Genomic DNA, 20,010 nt, shown 5'->3' with positions numbered 1-20,010 from the left:
ATTAAATTTAAAAATTTAAAAATTTAAATAACAAGTGGGGTCCACATCCTTTCTCTTTGTTTCTTGTTCGGCCGACTATAACTTTAGAAGAAATTTTTTTCCGGCGAGAATTTCTGGCAAACTCAAATACCAAAATCCTTCCTCCCTAACTCCTGAATTCGGTAAGCCTTAGATCCAATGTTTTTATTTTATATTTCTCCCGTATTTCCTTGTTTTTGGAAATGTATAAAAACTTCAATCTCTCCATGGATTTGATAGTTTATAGGCTTAAATTGAAGCCAATGATTTATGATTCATGTGTGAAAATGTTGTTGAAGAAATTTCTTGTTTTAGTGTTGTAAATTGGGAGAAAATCATAGTATAATGTCCGGTTACTGTAGCAAATTCGGAGTTACTGTAGTACCATAAATTTTGAGCTTTTTCAGGTTCTTCCTTGGTCCAAATTGAAGCCCTTCTTACCTTGAACTCTTTGGAACTAAGTTTACTTCATTCTGATGTCATTTGGGTCCAAAATGACGTTGTTTTGCCTTAAAACCCTAAGGTTTCGTAGTCGACTTGTATCATTGCAATTGCATTCATTCCTTTTAGTTATCATTCTTGTGTTCATTAGTATTTGGATTCCCTGCTTGTATCTAGGTGGCGAAACATCCTCCAAGGGGAAGGAACTCACTGATCAGTGAGCGCGTCTCGAGACGAGACGACTAGTTCTGTGAGTGGTTAAATTTTGTAAATGCATAGATTTAACAACCAAGAGTATTACAATATTTCCTTATGTGTTTTATAACATAAATTTGATGCATTGGAGTTCATTTGATATATATATATATATATATATATATATATATGTTGTGGGTATGAATATATTTGAAATGTCTAAACCTAGAATACTTACGTGTATTCATTTTGGAATAAACATGTTTACATGTATAAGTATGTTTTTTGCAAATGGAATAAGGGTTGATGCACATTTCTGTATTTAAACATTGTTAGATGGTTTCCTTGAGTTGGAAATAGGAAAGAATTTTATTCTTGTATATGATTTTTGATGGTAACTACGGACTTTAGTCCGATACTGCAGTGTGGAGCTCCACGGTCCGGCCTAATGGGAGGCGGCGTGGTTAACCCTGTGTTTACCCTGGTCAAGAGGTGCGCGGAGCCATTGACAGAGGTTCTTTTTTTGAGAAACCCGGGGTTACCATAAGGGAATCTCAGTGGCTAACACCAAGTAAAGGGCAACATTTTAGGTTTTAAAACATCTTGGTAGTCTTGTAGCTAGTCGCGGCCACGATTAGCTTGCCAATTGTTTGAGGCCAACCCGTATTTTTATTTAAAAACTGTGTTCAATGTGTTGGAAAGGTTACTTGCTTATTCTATTGTCAGACATTGTGTTATTTGTTAACCTGTTGAATACTTGGAAATTTTCTTTTATATGTTAGTATTATTGTGGTAAATAAAAATTTGAAATACTTTATCTCTCTGTTATATCTATGCTGTCACCACTCACTGGGTAACATGTGTTACTCACCACTCTTCTTTCTTCTTTCTCAGACTGCGACGTTGGACTGGGTTGTGCTGTGCAGGCAGTAGAGTGATTGTTTGTTCTCCTTTTCTAGGTTTGTTATAGTGTGCATGTAAATTTTATGGATCTACTAGACTTGACCATTATGTATTGTTCTTATATTTGTACCTTTGGATTGTAACTGGAAACCCTGGTCTGTACTTTCTGAGATGTTCTTTTGTATTTAGGGTCCTTGGTGTGAAGGAACCCTATTATGTTTTCATTGTTAATTTTGCTCCATGTTCTAGTAACTGTTTTAGCAGGTTTGTGTTGAGCCTTACGGCGACTTGAAGGTGGGGGTCGTTGTGGGACCTACTTCTTGTTGTCGTGGCGGTTGCTACGTGCCCGGCTAGGTTCGGGACGTGACAAGCTTGCTGAAAAACTCCTTGTGCATCTCTAATAACATCTTCGAAGGTTGCCGGAGAAGATGTTGATAAGAATCTTGCATCAAAATTGCATTTGTGATGACCCGAGGAAAGAGTGGACCATCTCAGTTGAGCAGATGCAACTCGTCTAGGTGATTTCGGACATTCATGGGCCTGCCTCCATTGACTGAATAATTGTCTGGCCCGATGAAGATGGACGAACGGAGGAAAGCGTTGAGAATTCCAAAAAGCATCATTTCGGAAGTTTCATATGGTCCAACAAGTTAAAGCTGCATTCGCCAAATCTGTTGTTGATGACTGAAGAAGCAAGGAGAACCACCGGGATAAGAAACTGTCAGCTCCTCATAAGTATGTTGAAGCAAGGGACCAAATATGTTTTGCTTAAGGACATTTTTTTTTTTTTAACAGAATGAGATAAGCACAACATGTCAAAAATCATGAACATATGCACAATAAAAAATTGAACATTCCACCTTATATCCTCACCCTATAGCATGGAGATTGGGTTACAAGTTTATTTTTATACCAGGGACCTTATGACATTTTATGAATAAAAATTTAAATACTTTATCTGTTGGGCTAGTCTAATATTAATCATTTTTAATATATTTCTGGAAACAGGTTTCATTTTAAATTTCAAATAAAATAAAGAAAATAGACTGAAAAACAAAATCACTCACTGCCAATGACGGAAAAGTCAATTAAAATCAATGGAGGGGCTGAACAATAATTTCACAAAAACCAGCTAAACATAAAATTTCAACACTCTTCAGGGTTCTCTATGTAAAATTAATACCTTTCCCTCACTATCAATCGCCGGCCATCACTTCCCTCCCGAGCCCTTCTTCTCTTCTCTTCTCTTCTCTTCTCTCTAACCCTAACCCTAACCCTAGAAAGCTTGAAACCCTCATCAATGGCGCCCGTGGATCCCCACTCCTTCACCGACTCCACCGATCCATTCGCCACCCACGTTTCCCTAACCTTCTACCTCGATTTCTTCACCTCCGCCATCCATGGCTCCGCTCTCATCTTCCTCCCCGCTCCGCACTCCGGCTCCATCACTCTCGACTCCCGCTCCATCTCCATCCACTCCGTCCTGGACCCAGTCTACTTCTCCCCTCTCCCTTTCACTCTCTCCGATTCCATTGACCCCATCCTTGGCCAATCCCTCTCCATCACTCTCTCCTCCCATTCCTCTTTCCTTGTTCTCTTCTCGACTTCTCCGTCCTCGTCGGCGCTCCAATGGCTGACGCCGCCGCAGACCTCGTCGGGGAACCACCCCTTTGTTTACACGCAGTGCCAGTCCATCCACGCCCGCAGCGTGTTTCCCTGCCAGGATACCCCCGCCGCACGCATCCGCTACTCAGCGCGGCTCAACCTCCCGTCGCCGCTCTCCGCCGTCATGTCCGCGGCGCGGCTCACCTGCCGTGGTCCCGCCCCGTCCGATCTCCCCGCGCCTCACCCTCTTTGTCCCTCCTCTGCCTGGTGCGCTGATGGCCGAGTTGTGGAGGAGTTCTCTATGGAGCAGCCTATCCCGCCTTACCTCTTCGCGCTCGCTGCCGGTGAGATCGGGTCGCGCGATGTTGGACCGAGGACGAAAGTCTACGCCGAGGGCGGAATGGAGGTTCTTGATGCCGCCGCGAGGGAGTTCGCTGGGACGGAGGAGATGATCAAGGTTGGGGAGGGGCTTTTTGGGCCTTATGAATGGGAGAGATTTGATTTGCTGGTGTTGCCACCGAGCTTTCCTTATGGAGGGATGGAGAACCCGAGGATGGTGTTCTTAACGCCGACGGTGATCAAAGGGGATGCCACCGGCGCTCAGGTGGTCGCACATGAGCTCGCTCATAGCTGGACGGGAAATCTCATCACTAACAAGACCAATGAGCATTTCTGGCTCAATGAGGTGTGATTTTCAGAGCGGTTTCCTGTTCTTCTATCACTGTGCTTATGGGTTTCTATGTTTGTTTAGGGTTTCACCACGTATGCGGAGAGGAGAATTGTGGAGGTTGTGCAAGGAGAGGATGTTGCTGCTCTGAATATTGGGATTGGGTGGAGAGGTTTGAATGAGGAGATGGAGAGGTTCAAGGATAACATGGAGTTCACTAAGCTGAAGACTAAGCAGGATGGGATTGATCCGGATGATGTCTACTCTCAAGTGCCTTATGAGAAAGGTTTCCAATTTCTTTGGCGGATTGAACGTCAGGTATTACTACAGGAGATTGGTTCTTGTGGATGAATTCGGCTTCTTATTGTGTATGTTTTGAGTTGCAGATTGGGCGTCCAGCATTTGATGTGTTTTTGAAGAAGTATATTGCCAGATTTAAGTTTCAGTCAATAGATACAGAGACTTTTCTTGAATTCCTTAAAGAAAATGTACCTGGAATTGAGAATCAAATCGATCTAAAGCTCTGGACTGAGGGGACCGGGATACCTCCAGATGCGTTTGAGCCGGTTTCAACCATTTATACAAAGATTGTCTCACTGGCAAATGAATTCAAGCAAGGGAGGATGCCGAGAGATGATGAGGTAGCTGACTGGAATGGGCAGGAGTGGGAACTTTACTTGGAAAATCTCCCCAAACCTTCTGAAGCTTCACAGGTATTTTATCTATTTTTACTCTTACCTTCTGCCTATTACAGCCTGTTTTATCATCGAATTGGTTTACTGACTATTCATAATTATGCTTCACTTATGCATGTATCTATTCTGCCTGAAGCTACTTGGTAGAGTGGTATCCTGGGAATGGTCAATTCATTCTTGCTATCCACTGAGAAAAGTTTTTGTCTTTTATAGGCTAGTGGTCGAGTGTCCATATTCTATTCAGATTTGAAAGTATTGGCCTTATGATGAATTTGTCCTTTAGTATAATCTTTAAAACAATGTGTGCATTGACGATTCAGATGCTTATCTATTTCCTTTGGCATTTAGCCTCATAGCGTTATCTACCAATCAATGACAATTTGTGTGACCTGAATGAAGTCTATGAACATGTTGTGGTGGTAGATGGGAGTTTTCAATTGGAATGCAGCATTCTAGTGGATTGAAAGAAACAAGACAATTTCTCCCACTTATACCATACATGGATAGAGCATACCTCATTCTTTCTTTATGTAATTTGTTACATCTTGTTTGAGGTTGTTAAATAAGCTGCACCATTATTAGATTTCTCTGGGTTGACCCTTTACTGGCTTTTTATGCCACCACATCCCACCACATCATATTTATCTTGAATCAGATAAATCTAAAATGGTTATCTTCTGGATTAGGATTGCAATCAATAGCATGACCTTCTACAAGTGAAATAAACAAGATGTCTTCCATTGTTAGTGCCTGTCCTAAATATTTAGTTGCGCTGCTGATTTTGCGGATGATGCATGTCTGGTAATTTGATTATATGCAATCCTTAATTTAGTGTAGGTTGTTGGTGATAAATCGGTGACAGCCAGGACCACTGGGGAGTTTATTTTTTTCAGTTGGTTGCCTTTACGTGTAGAGGAATGCTATTCATCATGAATAGTTTTCATGAAATCTAACACGAAATACTAACCCCAGAACTGGAGGTACTAACCCGGAGTTGGGAATGTTAACCTAGTTCTAACGTTAGTATTCGTGTTGGATTTCGTGAAGACTATTTCGTGATGAATAGTATTTCTCTTATGTGTATCATGTATGTCCTTCAATGATCCCAATTAGATTGTTGAATCGATAGAAATGTTTGGAGGGTCCAAGTGGGGAAACAGTAAGGTTGAGGTTTTTGTCTAAATTGGGTGACCTAGGTGGTAAAAAAACTGCACTATAGAAAGATTCACTACATCAAATGCGTGATCAATGCACAGCGCATTGCTCAATGGTGCTGCTATAGTTTCTCCACATGCTATTTTGTTTTTTTGAGGATCAGTACCACGGATGCCATGAAACAAGTGTCCAGCTATATCACTTGTCATATCAATATCTTGAACCAATCTAAACCCCACACATATTCTGTTATATTGAAAAATTGTCACCATTTTGACATTTTCATTTTTAAACACATAGTAATGTTTAGCAGGTTGATAAACCATGGCTTACAATTCATTAGTGATTTCATTTCTTATGTTCTTATATCATCACATATGTTCGCCAAGCTGCCTCTTTATTTATTCTATCATTATTTTGTGACATCAGCTTGCAGCTCTCGATGCCCGTTACCGTCTAGCAGAAAGCAAAGACTGGGAGGTGAAAGTAGCATTCCTTCAACTCGCAATTTCATCAGGATGTATAACTTACTTTGACGAAGTGGAGAAGGCGTTAAAGCAAGTCGGAAGGATGAAATATCTCCGACCGCTGTACACTGCACTGGTCAAAGGCTCCGGCGAGGGAGAGAAGATGTTAGCCAAGAGGATCTTCACAGAAGCTTCAGAGTCCTATCATCCAATTGCTCGAAGTGTAGTTGATTCTATCCTTGCCAAGCATACTTAAGCTTAACTTCACTTGCTTAACCTGGCTTTTTCTATGCACCATCTTCTTAATAAAAAGGGAGGGGGGGAGAAACTAATTTATTTACACTGATCAAAGTGATTTGTGCTGTTTTGCTTTACTTCTAGCTTTCCATTTTATCTCAGTTACAAATTGACTTTTTACAGGGTATGAACAATTAAAGTGAAGGTCAGTGGTCATGAATTCGTACAGAATAGCTATGAATGAATTAATGTTTTTTGAATTTAAATAAGAAAGGTGTTTTATTTTATTTTATTAATATCATGTATGCCTATTAAAGAATGTTTTGGCCTTCTGTGTATCAAGAAAAAAAAAATATACTGTTTTCCGTATATATGAACTTAGCTTGTTAATGTTGTTAATATATAAGTTTTTAAAATTTAAAAAATTGCATATAACAACAAAATATTTTTTATGTGTTCCATATGAATAAAAACTGACTATAATGAGGTGTACTAAATACCAATCAAATAAACTATTTTATATTATTTTTTTGGTAATTGATAAATAAATGTTAATATTAATTTTTTTTAAAAAATAATTAATTATATATTATCTCAAACTAACTAAAATTTGTAAAAATGAGTTATGGGCTAAGTACTTGATATTTAGTTCTAGAATATGATTAATTCATCTTTACATGTGGAGTGAGGGTTATAAAAAAGAAATAATTGAAATATATATATATATATATAAAAAGCTAAAAACTTTACTAGTAATTAACAAGTAATTAACGATTTAACCTTTTCACTTATACCTCAAAGTCGGTACTTCAAGCACCGGCTCAGCTCTCTATTGCCTCGTGATCAGCAAACAACCACGTGTCATCAAACCCTTCACACGAACAACCCCCTTCCCGCCGGCGCCAAATCCACCGCAAAATCATGAATTCTTTTAAATAAATAAATATATATATATATATATCAAAAAAGGAAGGAGATCGAAAAACTCGTATTCCCAGAATCCATGGCTATCTCACTCCATTCGATCCCTTCCCTCTCGCCATCCTTCCGCGGCTTCAACCTCAATCATCCCTCCATGCCTTGCTTCTCGATTAGCCCTAATCCTCCCCGGCACCCTTGCTTCTCCTGCCGCCCGGCGACGATCTTTCCTCGGGCCGCCTCTTCTGGTGAGAATTTCTATACTCTAGGGTTAGGGTTCTTTGAATTCAGTATTTTTTTGGATTTATGAACAGGAAGCGCATCTCTGGTTAGCACATCTGATAGCTTGACAAGTTCTTTGGGAAAAGTGGAAGTGTATGATTTGAATGGAAATGCGGTTCCTTTATCTGATCTGTGGAGAGATCGGAAAGCTGTGGTTGCATTTGCTCGTCATTTTGGGTGATTTGTTGCTATTTTTATTCTTTCTTTTTTTCTCTCTTTCTTTGTTTCATTTGAATTTTGTGAATTTATCTATAGAGTTTTCTTGTTTGCTTTTTTTCAGATGTGTTTTGTGTCGTAAAAGAGCCGATCTTCTTGCTTCTGAAAAGGTTTGCTGTTTTCTCTTCTTATATGTTTTATATCATGTAAATCACAGTAAAAATTGCATGGATAAGCATGGATAATGAACTTAATCTTAAACATGAATTGATACCTTGTTTTTAAAATGCAATTTGCAAGATATAAAAAAAGTTGAGGTATATAATTTGTAGTAGATGTTATTCTATTAAATATGTTGAAGTTCATGTCTTGAGGTTTATTATTCCAAACTGCATCACAGTAGGAGACAGCAATGCCATTTCTGATGCTTGATTTTATTCAGTGTAGAAAAAAGTAATTATTTGGTTTGTTATGCCTGATTGTTTGCTTCGTTGATGGTTGATTGGTTATTGTTTGTGTTTAGGAGGCGATGGATGCGGCAGGTGTTGCACTTGTTTTGATTGGACCTGGTAGTGTTGATCAGGTGTGTCGAGTTAAGATTATCTAAATGCTAATCTTTCTTATGTGGTTTTTCTTGTGTTTTTTTAGCACATTTTCATGGCTCTAATAATTGTGGATGTTCGTTATCTAGGCAAGGAAATTTGTTGAACAAACCAAATTCAAAGGAGGTATATGTGCTATCTCTAAAGAGAATTATTACTGCATATATGAATTGCTATTATTGTTTCACGTTGGTGATATTCAATTTTCCCTGTGATTGTAACTCCTATTAGGTATTTTCTGCTGTCCAAAATTCATTATTTAGGTTTTTCTCTATTGGAGAAAGCCATTCTAAACTAGTTGCTATCTGGAATCACACACACACACACACACACACACACACACACACACACACACGACTGTGTTGCTACATCAACAGGCTATAGATATACAACTATCTGCATCGACAGGCTATGGATATATAACCATCATTTCCATAGAAAGATCAGGAAACTGAAGGAGATAAGTGTGAAGTCCTAGTGGGCATGTTGAATCTGATTGCATTCTATCAATTGTAATTTTACACTGGAGAGTTTGGGTTATAGTTACACATATTTGCTAATGTGGTGTTTGGTTAGTGTGTTTTCTTTTTATGGCTTTTGATTCCACTTTTGTTTTCTTGCAGAAGTTTATGCTGATCCAAAGTATTCATCATATAATGCACTTAGTTTTGTTTCTGGAGTACTGAGCACATTCACTCCCTCGGTATTTAGCAATCTTTATATTTTCTTAAATGTGTTTAAGCATGATTCTCCTTCAATACAAGATTCACTTTTGAGTTATTCGGTATACAAACTAAGGTCAAGTGCTGCATCACAGGCGGGTTTGAAGATTATACAGTTATACATGGAAGGATACAGGCAAGACTGGGACCTGTCATTTGAAAAAGAAACCAGGACCAAAGGTGGCTGGTAAGTTGATATCATTATCCACAAAGTTATATTATGGTTTCTTCTTAGTGTCCACTCTATATAATTGTAAATTAGAGTGAAGCTAATCAATCTACTTAAGCGTGCAAACTGCAAAATGAACTGAAGGAAAGTCTATCTTGCTGGAAATGTAAAGAAGAACGCCTAAAGCTACACTTGTTCTATTATTATAAATCTGTCTGCATTTATATATCAAGGACTGTCAATACCTGCATAGTCAGCAGGTTGTTTATTTTGTTTTGTGATAGTTCTGGAGCATCGATTGGATTATGATAATTGTATATGCCCTGCTATTATTGTGCCTTGTGTATGTGTAAGACCTTTATAACATTTGGTTCTTGACATTATAAATTGGAATTATATGCATATATTCTGAAAATTTTTATGATTTGTATGTTGTTAAAGGTCAAAGTATTTGTTATATTGGATTCTTCATGTTAAGGTAAGAATGCACCCAAACCATTTTGCCATCGCACCCACACATATTAACAAGAACTAGGAACAGTATTAAAATTATCTGCTTTCTTCCTGTTTATTTCCTCATTGATTGGTATCTTTCTTCAGTTTTCTTTCTTTTGTCGCAATGAAAGTACATTACAGCCCAATATAACAGAATGTGACTTCAACCTTTTATTGTTAATTGCTCTGGCATCAAGCACCATTGATTGCATTTCAGGCTGCAAGGAGGAATACTTGTTGCTGGTCCTGGAATTAATAACATCTCTTATCTTCATAAGGTTAGTGCTTTTCTTTTATATGTTCTATATGCTCCTCTTTTTTTTTAAATAATTTCTGCTAAAGTATATACTTGTATCAGCTCTTTCTCATGGAGAATCATGTAAAGTCTGATGCATCACTTGGATAAAATATTATTCTCGCCGTAGGACCGTCAACCCAAAACAATAACCATGCCGTAATTTATTCAGTGTTTCTTAAGACTAATTTTAACAAGCATTTCAATTGAATATCGTATAATTGGGTCAAGTTTTACAGAACAAGTAGCTAAAACTGTGATCTAATGTAATCTTCACCCAATTTTTATATTTAAGTATGTGACTTGCCTGCAAGAGTTGTGTTCGACAACCGTTTAGGAAATATTACTTGCCGCTCGCATGGCCTACCTTCTTGTGACGGGCAATGCCGAAAGACATGATTATACAACTTTGTTGCACATTGTCAATACTCAACATTAACCCTAGTTAATATTCGTATTGCCTCATTCTACACCGCCGTGCTGTGAATGTCGGAAGCATATTACTTTAACAAGAACTTTATGGCTTATGATGCCGATACTGGTTTATATATCCCTCTAGATGTTTTATGCAACCACCCTTGTTTTGTTCCATACAGTGCCCACAATCACCGATCGACCGATTTCCATTGAAAAAGCATATGATTTCTATTGTTTTTATTTAATTTGTGCAAGTAATTTCCATTTCCCATAAACGGAAAAATCAGAAGTTCAATTTCTTTTTTGACAGGATAAAGAAGCTGGGGATGATCCAGACATCAAGGACATTATGAAAGCCTGTTGCTTATAATTAATTTTTCTCACTTACTCCTTCATATGTATCATGTTATTATAAATGTAATAGTTTTTTTTTAAAAGAAAATACTTCATTGATCCAAAGTGATTTTATTATGTTCCTACAACATATGTTTTTAGGATTATCTTGTATTATCAAAATAGAACAATAGTAGATCAAGTAACAAATCCTAACCCTAATATAGTGAAAATGGAATGTGCCTGAGATGCTTATTTAATCAAAATAGGACTATAGTAGAACAAGTAACAAACCCTAACCCTAATTTAGTGAAAATGGAATGTGCTTGAGATGCTTATTTTATCAAAATAGGACTATAGTAGAACAAGTAACAAACCCTAACCCTAACCCTAACCCTAATTTAATGAAAATGGAATGTGCTTGAGATGTTCATTTTATCAAATAAGGACTATAGTAGAACAAGAAACAAACCCCTAACCCTAACCCTAATTTAGTGAAAATAGAATGTGCTTGAGATGCTTATTTTGATCAAAATAGGACTATAGTAGAACAAAGTAACAAACCCTAACCCTAACCCTAGTATGGTGAAAAGTTGATATGCTTGAGATGCTTCCTCCAACCCTAAAAAAAAAAGAGAAGAAAAACTTTCATGGGAGACAGAATAGAATCCTAAAAAAGGTGAGGAGGCAAGAGGCTGGTGGGTGGCAACCTCAATCCACATGAATATATATATCCATCCAAAACCATGAGCATATAAAAGTTATATGTGGGGAAAAAGAGTCAATCAATTAAGGTCACTCACTTCTAAAGGAGATTCAAAGCTAAACCATTACAACAATAAATAAATAAATAAATAAATAAATAAAAACCAAGGGTTCAGCCAGCTCTTGGAAAACAGATACACAATTTTTATGTAGTTTAGTGATCAAAATAAATTTGTTCTTATTTAATAAACAAAAATTTAAGTCTAAAAAATTAAGTAAAAATCTTATAATCGAGGTATTATTTATTGATGCTAGTGTGGTGTCAATATTAGTTTTATATCTATAAATTTTAAAAAACCTTAGTAATATATATATATATATTTTTACTTATAAATTTTAATTTACCAAGAGAAAAAGAAAAGAAAAAATAAAAAATAAAAAAGAGAGAAGATATGCTATTGATGTACTTGAGGCAATGCTCAGCACCTGAGTCCTTTTCATGGACCAACTTTGAATCTGAATATCTTTGTCTTGCCCTCTCCTTGAGCACATTTAGATTGAGAATCTCTCAAACATCATTTTTGTGCATTTCCTTCTGCCATCTCTGCACTTCTCTCACTCTACTTTATATATATAATTTACTAAAAAAAAAATCACCTCTTATGTTTACCCACAAAAGAAACCCTGTGCCACGTCATACTGTTTGAGATGGAGTATTCTTGCTAAAGAAATATTATTTAATAGCCTATTATAATATTATCTCTTCTATTTTAATTTACAAAAATACTAATATTATTTTTATATTCTTTTTAAGCTTATAGTCAATAATCAGTTTATCTTTTCCCTCTCAACCTATCCATCTATTCATTACTCAGATCAAAACTTTAATATTAACCATACGAGGGCAGATCTTCTGTGAACATCCATAGGTTATTAATCTATGGACATTAATTTAGATCGTTAGATTAAGATCCACCGGTTTGTTGATTATGAATGCATAGTAATTACTCTGTTTATAAATAATGTACAGTGAAAAATAAAATATACAGTTTTTTGTTACTGTACTTATGAACAATGAACAGTAAAAAGTAGGATGCACAATATTCAATCAATTTTTCAACAAATCACGCTCGTTTGAAATCTATTCCTAGTAACACCTACAGTATGAAAAATAAAAACAAAACAGTTATCACTTGCGGATTGCGGACGTCTACGAATGTCCACAAAAACCCTTTTCTCTAACCATATATATATATATATATACTTACAGTAACTTTGCTTTAAGAGTGTATAATGTAATAAAAAAATCTTGCAAGGATATACATGCAAAAAGAACTTTATTTGATCGCATAAAAAAAAATTATTACACCCATATAAAAAAATAATTTATCTTATAATATACTCTGAAGACCAAAAATCAACTCAAAAAGTTTATATATATATATATATCTAACTTTTATAATTTTTTTTAAACTTTTATAAGTTTAAGTTAGCAATTTCCTAATTAATTTATTATCCAGGGGGTATATGAAAAAAATCCCATATTACTGTGATACGTTTAAAAGCAAAAGGCCACGTTGGCGCGGCCCTGATTTGGCGCCTTCTCATGAGCTTCGGGCTTTAGATTTTGTCCACGTAGGACTGGGCCCCACTCCCGTGATCTTATGACACGTGGAATCATCTAAACCTTTCTTTTCTCCACGTCATCACCCCTTCCTCCCAACCTTGCGTCTTCTCTCCCTCCTTCCCTCCAACCCCCACTCTATATAAACCCTAAATCCCCCCAAAATCCCTCGATTTCTTCTTGTCTTTGAGGATTTGATTCGCCGTTGGTGATCTGAGGCTCGTCGCACGGTGTCTCGCCGTAGGTATGTTGGTGTTATTTGGGGGATTTTTATTTTTATTTTTATTCAGGATTCTTCATGTTATTGTTGTAGTTCTATGTTTAGATGGGAAAAGTTTGAATTTTTTATGGTTTTTTTTTTTTCAGTGGATTTTGGTTTGGGGTTAGGGATTTTATGGTTGTGTTTTTTGAATAAGGGGAGTTCTTGAAAGGAAAGGAATGGCGGAGAATGGGTTGCTTAGTGCTGTGCTCTTTGAATCTGGTTGATGGGAGGTGTTTCTCAGCAGGTTGGGGGTGGTGTGTCGGATGAATCTATGGGTAAGGAGGTGGCTCAAGAAGTGATTGAGAGAAGTAGAGAAGATGGGTTGGCCCCTGTGGCCAATCAGAACAATGGGCAGCCTCAGAAGGTGCTCTGGGAGAGGTTCCTTCCTGTCAGATCTATCAAGGTTTTGCTGGTAGAGAATGATGATTCAACTCGTCAAGTCCTCACTGCCTTGCTCCATAATTGTAGCTATGAAGGTAACCTGTATTAATTTTGTCTGAATTGCATGTTTTTGCACTAATTTTACTAAGTATGAAGAACTTGACCTCTGTGTTGTGTCAGTCATGTGAACCAATTCTGAATTTTCTTTCCACTGTTTTTTTGCTGTTATATTTTGCATAAATGTGCATTATTTAATCCTCAATTTATCTGGAGTCAATGCTATGCTGTCCTGTGGTTAATTGTTGTTATGCTCTCTAATATCACTTATAACTGTTGGGTTCTTATTCTTAATCTAGTTGTTTCTTCTTATTATGGTTAGAATCTTATGTTTTGTAAATTATTTACTGTTTGTAAGCGCTCTTAAGGTAAAAGTGGATTTTAAGTGGAGTTTTTGGTAAGTGATTGAGTAAATTAGTTAATAGTCATGTATCTAGCTGGTCATTGTTTATGTTTAATGCCAAAACAGATTCTTGTTCTTCACCCTCTTTGGATTTTATACATCCTGTTTGATGATAGATCAATTTCTTACAGTTACTGCAGCTGCAAACGGCCTACAAGCTTGGAAAATCTTAGAAGATCTTACAAATCATATTGATCTTGTCTTGGCTGATGTTGTAATGCCATGCTTATCTGGCATTGGCCTATTATGTAAGATAATGAGCCATAAAACTTGCAAGACGATTCCCGTGATTTGTAAGTGTTGTTCCTATACTCGGACTAAAAAGTAAATTTTATCAAGTTATATTAGTTTTCCTCTTGTTTTATTTTGACTTTTATAACTGCCACTCCTTGTGATCTTTTTCTGCAGTAATGTCTTCAAAAGACTCCATGGGTATAGTCTTTAAAGTGTTTGTCAGAAGGCGCAGTTGATTTTTTAGTTAAGCCTATCCGTAAGAATGAGCTAAAAAACCTTTGGCAACATGTTTGGAGGAGATGCCACAGTGTAAGTTGCTATTATTTACCACTCATATCAGATTTATTCCACCAACAAAGATTCATGGTTATCATGGTTATCTTTACTACTTCGATCACTTTTATCTTGGTTTCATTGTTGCCTATGTGTTTGGGATAGTATTATTTTGTGCTATTTTTCTGGTCTCTTTCATAAAAATTTTCAATTTACCAGTCTAGCGGTAGTGGTAGCAGAAGTGACACTGGCACACAAACTCAAAAATCTCCCAAGTCGAAGAGTGTTGATAATTCAGATAACCATAGTGGGAGTAATGACGGGAATTACAATAGAAGCTTTGGTTTGAATGCACAGGATGGCAGTGATAGTGGAAGTGGAACTCAGGTAAGATCAATTTTAATCCAAGTTTTGCATGCAAGCTTGATCATCACTGTGGTCTACCAAACTTTAGTTGATTGTTTATTGAATTTAGCCTTCTCTACTGCCTTCTTCACACATTTGTTTCTCTAATTTCATAAATGGGAAGGTACTAACATTTTTATGAGGATTTTTACAATGAAGAATTAAGATCTTTCCAGACCTCTATATGTCAGTTACACATGTACATGCACGCCACATGGTGAATTTCTGTGGAAAAATTTTACTCACCTCCACTGATTGCTCGCCAAGTTCTATATGATTTGCAGATAAAAGGAAAAATGTGATCAGTTTTACTTCTATCATTTTCATCATTCTTGTGATGGGTATAACGTGTTAAATCTTAGTAAAAGATTTAATGCCGAGTGTTTTCAAAGTTCATACATAGATGATGTTTGACAAAAAGAACAGAAAACTCTATACATGGGTATATTGAGGAAACCATTTTGAGGTGACAGGATTTAAACTAAATACAATGTTTATGTGATACATGTCAGGATTGGTATTAATGCTGTGCTAATGATTTGTATTCAGACTGAAATACATTCAACTAATTTTGCAGTATTAGTTGGCAGTACATGTACACAAGTCATCCATCAGATCATTCACATTCATCTTTAATTTGCAGAGTTCTTGGACCAAACGTGCCATTGGATTTGACAGTCCCCAACCGATGCCTCTGTCCCATCAGTTGCCTAATCGTCATGACAGTACTTGTGCACATGTCATCCATCCAAAGCCTGAAACATTCTTCTACGGCTTGATGCCTATGACTACTACCAGGAATGCCCAAGAACAAAAAGAATTTGCCGGTATGAATTAAGATACATAAATAACTTCAACTTTCCCTGCCTTTTATAAATTTTATGATTTTTATTACAGACAACACTTCCATGGGCAAAGGCTTGGAAATAGTATTGCCAGGAAGTCCATATTTGCATCCTGAATCTCATCCCTGTGAGAAGCTTGATATGAACAAGCCTGATTTCAGTATGGAGAAGTTGAATGAAACTGAGCCTGAAAAAGAAGTAAATGTGAATATCTTGGAACTGGATACCGATGAAAATTCTGGTGAACCATGCAACCAGGATGCTGATTTGATTGGTGGAATAGCCAATAGTGTTGATTTTCAGATGGGAACCCGATCTTCCAAAGATCCTGATAGCTTTCCCAACGTGTCAGAAACAGTAAATAAAACCATCATCGGCAGTAATGAATGGCCATCCCTTGAGTTGAGTTTGAAAAGGCTGCAGTCGAGTGAAGATGATGGAACTGCCATTCATGATGACCACAACATCTTGAGACATTCTGATCAGTCCGCATTCTCAAGGTGCAGACAAAATATTTATCAAAGTTTACTATAAATGTTTTAAGTGATTGAGCCTTATATTGATTTTTATTATTGTGCAGATACAACGCTTCTGCTTTATCTGCTCAGGCACCCACAGGAAACAGAGGAAGTTATTTGCGTCCACTTGATAACAGTTCAAAGGCAACAAGGACGGATTCTACACATAACATGTTATCTAATTCAAATGGTGCTCCTTTGAAGCAGAGTTCCAACGCGAACACTGACAAAAATGATATGGGGTCTACCACAGTGAATGCTTTCACCAAATCAGCATCACCAAAGGAAATGTTAACATCCTCATCAATGGTGAAGTTTATCAACCCTACTTCAGCCATTCATCCTGTGCAAAACCAAAATTTGGCTACTCAGCTGGTGGTGCAGGAGAAATTTAATGACGTGGGTACAGCCGCAACGGGAGCACAATCTAGAGGAATTCACATTCAGGTCCATTTCCAGTACCACCATCACCACTATAATCATCACCACCACCATGTCCACAGCATGCAGCAGGAGCAGCAGGAGCAGCAGCAACAGCCATTAGCAGATCATGATAATTTGTCACTTGAGAACATGGAGACAGATGATATGCAGTGTGGATCATCCAAATTGTTTATTATAGCTACGGAAGGTAATGCTCCACACTTAAGCTTAAATGGGAGCAGATCAGGCAGCAATCACGGGAGCAATGGCCAGAATGGAAGCAGTACAGCAGCAAAAGGTGGGGGAGTTAACATGGATAGTGATAATGGGATTGCAGGAAAAAGTGGTATCTATGGTGCCAGTGGGAGTGGGAGTGGTGGTGGTGGAAGTGGAGATGGGGTTGACCAGAATCATTCTACACACAGAGAGGCTGCGCTGAACAAATTTCGGCAGAAAAGAAAAGAGCGGAACTTTGAAAAGAAGGTAGAAGGTTTTTCATTGTAGGCTTATTTTCTTCATTGAAGAAATTTAGTTATTTGAGGTGGATGATTGACTTGGTATCAACAGATTTGCCTCTTTTTTATTTTGTTAAGTTTGGCAGATGCCCTGTTTTTGTTATTCATCTCTTTCCACAGGAGGTGTATTGTTTTTTTTTGACAAGAGGAACAGACAGCCTAAAGGTCTTGACGGTCGTCAAGGGCGTGCACAAGTCTCGGTGGAGCAAGTGGTGGCGGGGCCCGCACACAATCTGCACATAACTACCGCTCACATCTCCCAGAAATGTACCCTCAGCCGAGAATCGAACTCTCACCACTTAGTGAAGAGCTCTATCGGCACGTATACCAATAGACTATTTGGTCGTCGGTCACAGGAGGTGTATTGTTGAGTAGTTAGCAACTTAGCATCACTTGCACATGAAATATTGCTTTTCTAGATCCCAATGAAAGACAAGTAGAAATTTGGATTTATTTTATCTTATTTAGGTTATTTAGGTTAGTTGTCTTCTAATAGCTCCAGCGGAGCATCATCACAAATAGCGGTTAATTGGCATGACCCTTGACTATAATTGCATTGAATCAATAGTGTTTAATTGCTCTGGGTGAAGACTTATGCTCAGCAGAAACTTTCCTCCTGATCTGAAATTAGTTTAATTTGAAATTTGTTTAACCACTCGCTACATCTGTCATCACATTGCATTTCTTTGATTCTTTATTTCCTCTCTATTTTTACTTTGTAGTTTCCAATTTTGTGCTAGATGTGGATAAAATGACATTTCTTTTACTGTTGTTGGTTCTCAGGTCCGATATCAAAGCAGGAAAAGACTAGCTGAGCAGCGACCACGCCTACGTGGGCAATTTGTGCGGCAAATTGTTTACGAACACACATGCCGGGAAGCAAAGAGTTGATCCCCCAGTTCAAATACTAGGAGGTTATTACTTTCTTAACAATAAGAAGTTTATTGATAATAATATGATTAGAAATTATTTAAAGTTAAATTTGCTTGTGCTTACAAAGAGTTGGAATGTCTCTCTTGGTCGGCTTCTTGATGACTACTGGCACAAGGTGCTACCCTGCAATGGGTAGTTACCTTCAGCTATACCAATAAAGGTGTAAGATATTTGTTCTGTGCTTGTGGATTGATTTGTGGTTTGCACTAGCGTTTAGTTATTCCTAGCAATTTTTAGTGTGATCACTCATCGACCACCTCCGAGTCATTGGTTCTTCTACAAATTAAGGTAAGCTTATGCACATTCAAGCCTTCCTACTACTGGCAAGCTTGTTTGATCTGCTTCCCTGATTTAATATTAGTGTTTTCTCAATCATATTATGATAGAATAGTTCACTTAGAACCTCAATGCAATTTTATTGCTTGTCCCTCTTTTACCAACTCATTCGTCGTAGAATTGCACATCTAGCGGGATATGGCTGACAACATTTTAAGTCTTCCAGTACCGGTAAGCTTCTGTTTGATCTGCTTTCCTTATTTAACCTTAGCTTCTTCTCAAGCATATGTCATTGCTTATTGCCAGAACTGATAGAGTTGCTCACTTATAACCTTAAAGTTTGCAATTTTGATTTAATCATTATCTTTTGCAGGTTTACTAACTCAAATCAATTCATCAAAGAAATTGACATCTGGTGGAATAAGCCTCCCTGGTACTGGTAAGCTTCTGTTTGATCATATTTTCAAATTTAATCTTAGCTTTTTCTCAATCATATTATTACTTGCTGCTGCAACTGATAGCATTCCTCACTTAAAATCTCCCTCAAAGTTTGCAATTTGATTGCTTCTCCTTGTTTACTGTCTCATTCATCAAAGAGCAGGAGGATATTCAAGTCTTCCCTATACTGGTAAACTTCTGTTTGATTTGATTTCACAATTTAATCTTAGCTTTTATTCAAGCATATTACTTATTCTTATTCCAAATGCTCACTTTGAACCTTTAGTGTGTGTTTGGATGATGTCCTTAACGTACACATTTCCATACATGTATTTGGGTGGTTTTTTTGAGGGGTCACTATTAACCCTCACAGGGTAATGAAGTATTCCCCCCTTGTTGAGGGAATGGTTCATTCCCCCCCCTACAAAATTATTATTATGTCTTTGTAAAATATAAAATTACTATTATGCTTTTGTGAAACATAAAAATTACTATTATGTCCTTGTAAAACACAAAATTACTATTATGCCCTTGTTAAACATTAATTAATAATAATGAAATATATATTTATGATTTAATTATTTTATAAATAATAATTATTTAAAATAAAGATTATTAGAAGTTAATTAAAAAAATTCTAAGTACGGAATGTAAAAATGTTATTTGAGATAATTACTGTTAATATTTATTTTTTCATTATTTATAAATAATAATTATTTGAAATAAATATCATTTCTAACTAAACATTAAATAATAATAATATAAATATTTATGTTTTAATTATTTTATATTAATAAATATTTGAATATATATTATTTCAAATTTAATTAAAATATACAAGGTACCGAATTAAATTAATATTTATTTCAAATTAATTTCTAGTTAAACATCAATTAATAATAATAAAATAAATATTTATGTAGTAATTATTATATATATAATAATT

The 20,010-nt window shown here is 36.7% G+C and overlaps 3 protein-coding genes across 3 annotated transcripts; all 3 read left to right on the top strand.

The window, feature by feature from the left end:
* Window positions 1–2,619: 2,619 nt before the first annotated feature.
* LOC120269027 (leucine aminopeptidase) lies at window positions 2,620–6,458 on the top strand. Its single transcript, XM_039276319.1, has 4 exons — window positions 2,620–3,847; window positions 3,914–4,147; window positions 4,216–4,542; window positions 6,109–6,458. Exons 1-4 carry the CDS (start codon window positions 2,858–2,860, stop codon window positions 6,400–6,402), a joined length of 1,845 nt encoding a protein of 614 aa, XP_039132253.1. The 5' UTR covers window positions 2,620–2,857; the 3' UTR covers window positions 6,403–6,458.
* An 893-nt stretch (window positions 6,459–7,351) lies between these two features.
* Window positions 7,352–10,904, top strand: LOC120268702 (thioredoxin-like protein AAED1, chloroplastic). The gene is made up of 9 exons (XM_039275994.1): window positions 7,352–7,549; window positions 7,616–7,760; window positions 7,864–7,909; window positions 8,263–8,322; window positions 8,431–8,467; window positions 8,965–9,044; window positions 9,159–9,250; window positions 9,945–10,005; window positions 10,750–10,904. Exons 1-9 carry the CDS (start codon window positions 7,387–7,389, stop codon window positions 10,807–10,809), a joined length of 744 nt encoding a protein of 247 aa, XP_039131928.1. The 5' UTR covers window positions 7,352–7,386; the 3' UTR covers window positions 10,810–10,904.
* Window positions 10,905–13,243: 2,339 nt separating this feature from the next.
* LOC120269190 (two-component response regulator-like PRR73) lies at window positions 13,244–18,531 on the top strand. Its single transcript, XM_039276522.1, is given in 10 exon segments — window positions 13,244–13,345; window positions 13,468–13,839; window positions 14,336–14,497; window positions 14,613–14,647; window positions 14,649–14,747; window positions 14,931–15,098; window positions 15,760–15,943; window positions 16,014–16,461; window positions 16,542–17,385; window positions 18,201–18,531. Coding segments are annotated over 9 exon segments (2,301 nt in total). The 5' UTR covers window positions 13,244–13,345; window positions 13,468–13,586; the 3' UTR covers window positions 18,309–18,531.
* Window positions 18,532–20,010: the final 1,479 nt, after the last annotated feature.

Source organism: Dioscorea cayenensis, chromosome 9 (assembly GCF_009730915.1).
Source record: "Dioscorea cayenensis subsp. rotundata cultivar TDr96_F1 chromosome 9, TDr96_F1_v2_PseudoChromosome.rev07_lg8_w22 25.fasta, whole genome shotgun sequence".
NCBI lineage: Eukaryota > Viridiplantae > Streptophyta > Magnoliopsida > Dioscoreales > Dioscoreaceae > Dioscorea > Dioscorea cayenensis.
Note: the sequence above shows the minus strand (reverse complement) of the source record. Positions and strands in the feature narration are given on the sequence as shown.